We start from the raw sequence: 5845 nt of genomic DNA, 5'->3' as shown, positions 1-5845 counted from the left end.
CCAGTCCTACGACAGTTTTCGACACCATTATTTTGTATAATTGTGTATATTGTACATATTATAGCATTATGAAATTTTTTGAATAATTTATAAGTCGAAAATTAGATTAAAATAAGTTACTGTGCGAGTAACTAATTTTTTATTGGTACTTTATTTTCGGTTATATATAAATTATTTAAAAAAAATTTAAAATTTGTATGAAACTACAATATATTCAATTATTAGAAAAACCGGACCGAAATCCTCTTAAGGGCGGAGAACACAATAAATGCACCGGTACACCTCGTTTTGATGCCCTATATTATATATAAGTATAGATATATAAATATTTATGTATGGATAACTATTTTATAATATTATAGTAGTATATAAGATCTATATAAGATGGAAGAAACGACACAGTGGCTCATTTATTCAAAACTAAGAAGGTCAACCTAGTAAGTTGTACCTTCTTTATTACATTTCCATACGTGGACAAATATACACAGATAATATAGGAAGTCGATCATACGAGAGGACTATAGAACGAACTCATATAGATACCGCTTCCTATTTGTCCATAGAAAGAGCCATCATTTTTTGTCTTCTAATCATTATTACGCTTTATTAGATGATCTATGCATTTGGATGTGAGCATCAACCGATTGGTCGTACCAACTTTTCAAGTTATCTCCATAGCTCACTCCTAGAATGTCACAGTACCTCTTGTAGTAGCCGATACTATTAGTATCGGTTACCAGATTATTATTTTGTCTTTGTCCATTGATTATGTTTCCAATCACACCATAGCTGGGGATCACTTGGGGATAATTAGCGTTGATAACAATATCATGGCAAGAAGGCTTGTTGTCATGCTGAGTCATCCAGAACCATATGGCTGTCTTGAACGATAAAATTGGGTCTGTCGCTACCAAATCAGGATTGTTGATCAAATCTATGCCAAGACTATCTCCAGCCAGTCCGTAATTGTAGTTGCTGAGAGATCAAGTATCATATATATCAAGATGTCAAAAATAATAAATCCACATCCCAAATAATTACTATATACTAATTTTACACACTCAAAATGTATACTATGATGTAGCACATTATACATACATACTGTGACTATCTATTAGAAAGATATCGATATACTTACTCAGTGAGTTGTACTGGTCCTCGACTATTGTATTTTTTGCCAGAAGCGCAAGGCCAATGAGAAGACGTGCAATAATCATTCTCAGAATCCATAGTAGTCCCGTTTATATGACAATATCCCCATGCATGCGAATCTATTGAATCAGACCATTGCCCTACGTACAAGAAAACTAAATATGCATTAATTAATAATTATTTTAAGAAAAATAAAATTTAGTAGTGATCGATCAACCTGTTGTCGCTTGAGATGTTTGACCGAAGAAAGCGGCGAGCTCTCTTTTACGAGTGGCGACATCACCAGTCGTAGCAAAACCAGGGAAAGACGCCGCAGCAGCGAGGAAGGCGTCGTAGTTGTAGAAGCCTTGGCTAGGACAATCCTTCATGTGCTTAAACATTTCATTATAAACTGATTCACTGAGAATCTCGCTTATACCATCATTGTTTCTGAGTAAAGCACGGGGGAGGTCATGGCTCGAACCATGTGCGACGAACCAACACTGGTATCGGCAGTTTCCTCCTTGGCAGTAGGCAGATCCGCCACCACAAAAGTTATGGACGCTGCAGCATCTGGTGTTTCCACATGGAGGGTTGCCGTTAGGTGGTCCGCATTTATGGTCACCTCTTTCGTCTGCAAGGACTATAACTAACAAGGAAAGAGTTAAAGATAAGAGAAGAAGACTACTTCCAAGGTATTTCATGATTATTTTTTCTTTCTTATTACTATTGCTTGCATGAGAGGTTGTTTGAGATACCTATATATAGCGCAGCTAGCAAAGCCCGGTCCGTAGTAGTGCTGATATTTTACCATTTGATAGGGACACATATTTTTACACATAAATAATAATACACACCAAACATTAAAATACCATTGATAAGTAATAACTATACCCAGCAATGAGATATTTTTATCATTGTTTTATTACAATTGATAAAGTTTTAATCGTTTTATTTTTTTGAACTAGAACTAAATTTATTTGTTTAATTATTATTTTTATTTTACTTTAGGTTTCAAAAAGTAATAACTATATATATACTGATTTAAATTGTATTAATTATAATGAAATAAGGGCATGAAAGGGTTTTATTAATTAAAAACTGTGACCAAAATATATCTGGTAGAAGATATTAATTTTGGTATGCTTTGTCAAACAAAGGAATATTAATAATAGATCATTTATAAGTCTACAGAGCAATAGTAAGTTTGTCTCTTGACATGTTACCACCACCGCCCGTAATTTTTTAATAATAAATAATAATAATATATATATGGCACGTATTAATCAAGTTGATTCCTTTCTTTTCATGGACTCTTGTCATGAGTTGATTGTCGTTTTACTTTGGTTCTTTAAATTATTTACCCCGTGAGATCTGAGGCTGCTCAAGTAGATCATTTAATTAAATGATTTTTGACAAAAATATCATTTTCAAAAAAATTATATGACTGATTAATTGTAACTATATTATTTTAATAAATTATATATTCAGTTGTATAATGTTGATTGAGAAAAAAGATTTTGATCGAGTCACCTGTAAAACAGCCTTATATATCTATAATATTATTTAATAAGTCTCCCCAAAAAATTGAAGATAGTTCAGACTTTTTAACACAGATACATCATTCACATCTTTTTCATTAGATTAATACCTAAAAATTGAATAAAGTTGAACAAGATACATCATTAATCAGTTACATCGTAATTAAAAAGTCTTATTTATTATTATCTATATGTATATATTAATAAGTTTAAGAAAATTCAAATTGAAGATATGATAAATCAATACAGTCTTATTTATTATAATTCATAATTTCTTTTTCCACACTGTTGGCTGTTTTGGCTGATGCGCCGACATATATATTGTCACAGTTTCCTTTTTCCAGATAAATACAACATATTGTTTGGGTTGACACCGACAAATTTGTCAATATATCACTAATTGAAACCTTCTAGCATTCAGTAGAATATCCTCTCTTTTCTTCTTATAATTCTTAATAGGAACTACATGGGGTTTCTTTTGCCATATATATGCAAACACATTGATTTGGGAGGAAATTACATTTTATATAAGATTTTTAATAGAGTATGCAAAAATATGACTTTTTTTTTTTTAAAAAAAAATGTTAATTTAAGGCTTTTTTTTAAGAATTTTTACTTTTATGGGATTATTTTTCCATATTTTTGTTTAAAAGTTGGTTTATGTCATAGTTTTACTCTTTATCAAATTTGGAAGGGTATGTTTGTAATTTGATTATTATTTTTTTAGGTTATTTTTTTTATATTGTTTTTATATTACTAATTTTAGATTAAATTTTTCTTTGGTTGTTTTGCAAATTTTTTTTTGTAATATGAATTGTTTTTAAAATTATTATTTATTTATTATAAACATGTTTTTTTTAAGATTGTACGTTTTTTTTTTCAAATCCTGGGTAGGGTAACCAGCTACTTGATTGATCTTAAAAAAATCCTAGAGATAGGTTAAATAACATGCACCAGGAGGGGTAACCAGTTATCCTGAGATGAGTAACTTTCTACTATAAGAGGGGTAACCAGTTACCTAAGAGGGGTGACGAGTTACCCATATTAAATATGAAAAGAAACATCAAATTTGAAGGAAAAAATGGAAGAACACTTGATTAGAAAAGGAAGAAGAAGTAACTATGATTTTAGTAACATAAGTAACTAGTTATCATAAAGAAACCATAAATATACACACACCAGAACGTGAAAATAACCAGTTACCCTCAGAAATATACATACAAAGAATGTGAAGGTAACCAGTTACCCATTCACGTTTTTATATTTTTATTAGTTTTCTTTCCAATTTTTGGTATTCTTATAAGTGTTAAAGTAAAAAGAAAATGCTGAAAAAATTGATTTGAATTTTTTTTACATATAGTGGAAAAAACTATAAAAAAAATTACAATAATAAAAGATAATAAATAAAAAAAATAGTGGAATAATTATGTAATGTTAAAATATATGTGTGAAAAAAAAGAAAAAAAAAAGAAATAGAATGAGAAAAGAATAAGTACAAAAATGAAAAAAAATATATGAAAAAAAACAAAAGAAATGATGAATGACAAAAAAATAGATGAATAAATAAGAATGAAAAGAAGAAGGTTAAGAAAAATAATGGAAAAATGAAAAGGAAAAAAATATTACTGAAAAAATTGGTAGAAAAAAAAAAGAAAAAAAAAATTGAAGAAGAAAAAAAAGCTCATATGTGTGAAAAAAGAAAAAAAAAATGGAAGGAGAAAATAATAAATACAAAAATGAAGAAAAAATAGAATGAAAAAAAAAACTGAAATAATATGAAAAAAAAAAAAATACAAATGAAAGAAAAAATAGATAAATAAATAAAAATGAAAAAGAAGAAGAAGAAGAAGAATAATGAAAAAATGGAAAGAAAAAAAGATGAAGGAAAAAATTAGTAGAAAAAGGAAAAAATGGAAGAAATAACAAGGAAGGAAAAAAAAATTAAAAAATGATGGAAAATTTTTTTCCTTCAAAATCAAAGAAAACATAACTATGATAAAAAAAATATGACATTTCTATATTTTAGTTAGCTACTAATTGTGTTTTTCATACTTTAACTTTTTCTTTAATAAATTTCTCATACAAATTAAGAAAAGTACAACTTCCATATTTTTGCACATTGATGGTATAAAAGCTATATTTTTTAAAAATCCCCTTGTTTTGGTTGATACCTGTTGGGCCCAAAATATTCATTCAGCCCGAGAAACTTTCTAAAAATATGATAAATGAAACACATAATTTTATTGATAAAAGAACAGAGGTGGGTTTAGAAGATGAAAATCATAACGTGGTCTTCTGAATGGCTTCTGTCGAGAGGTATTCTAAGAAGACAAATGAGCGGGAAATTCAGTTGGGTTCATAACCAATCACAGGGAGGATTTTTTTATCATTCTTCACTCTATGATTTTGCCTATATATATCTTTTCATGATTCATTATAGATAAATTGAATTGACTTAGGCATCAAAATGTTCTTCTTTCAACAAACCCTAAGCGTCTTAACAGTCATCGAAGTTAAACTCGATCGAAGAAGAATGTTAATTAAGTGGTGAACTTGAGAAAAGTCACTTCAAGAAATAAAAAGATAATTTTTGATATCAACAATTGGTGCCATCTCTGGGAAAGGCTTGGGTATAGAATCGATTCCTGATCTAAATCTTCCAGTTTGGTGAGAACGATCTCTACGACAAATTGAATTTGTCTAGTCACAAATCGATAGAAAAAAAAGCCATGCCACCAAAAACCAACGGAGCATCACTCTCGGCCACAGTCGACATCAACGAACAAATTGACAAAATGTGTCGACTAATGGAAGAAGGTCAGCAGCGTTCTAACGACGCTATCAATGCTTTGAAAGAAACTCAGACAAAAATGGAAGTGGAGATCGCCAAATTAAGGAAGGAAAGTGTTGAGCTTCAAAAAATTTAAGATAATGAAGCATCAATAAACCACAAAGATGCAGGCATGGAAAATCGCCAGAAGTGAAACGGAAAATCGGCCTCCCAGCTCCTGCTCACCCACAACCCAGAGCTTCAAAGCGCGATCCAGGATCACAAAGAACCCACCAAGATCCTCTCTTGGGAGAATACAGACAAAACCTCTCTATCACAAAGGCGTGTTGACCTGATAATAATAGAAGAAGTGGGTCATATGACCACCCATACATGACCTTAA

The 5845-nt window shown here is 30.2% G+C and overlaps 1 protein-coding gene across 2 annotated transcripts; it reads right to left on the bottom strand.

Annotated features, from left to right (window-relative positions):
* Positions 1–385: 385 nt before the first annotated feature.
* Positions 386–1881, bottom strand: LOC133822530 (mulatexin-like). 2 transcript variants are annotated; one of them, XM_062254903.1, is made up of 3 exons: positions 1370–1881; positions 1139–1307; positions 386–975 (listed from the first exon to the last, which is right to left on the bottom strand). In XM_062254903.1, exons 1-3 carry the CDS (start codon positions 1833–1835, stop codon positions 597–599), a joined length of 1014 nt encoding a protein of 337 aa, XP_062110887.1. In that variant the 5' UTR covers positions 1836–1881; the 3' UTR covers positions 386–596. The 2 variants fall into 2 exon arrangements, with proteins under 2 accessions (XP_062110887.1, XP_062110888.1); XM_062254904.1 differs by having other exon boundaries at positions 1139–1292.
* Between the last annotated feature and the right edge of the window lie 3964 nt (positions 1882–5845).

Source organism: Humulus lupulus, chromosome 3, assembly GCF_963169125.1.
Source record: "Humulus lupulus chromosome 3, drHumLupu1.1, whole genome shotgun sequence".
NCBI classification, from domain to species: domain Eukaryota; kingdom Viridiplantae; phylum Streptophyta; class Magnoliopsida; order Rosales; family Cannabaceae; genus Humulus; species Humulus lupulus.
Note: the sequence above shows the minus strand (reverse complement) of the source record. Positions and strands in the feature narration are given on the sequence as shown.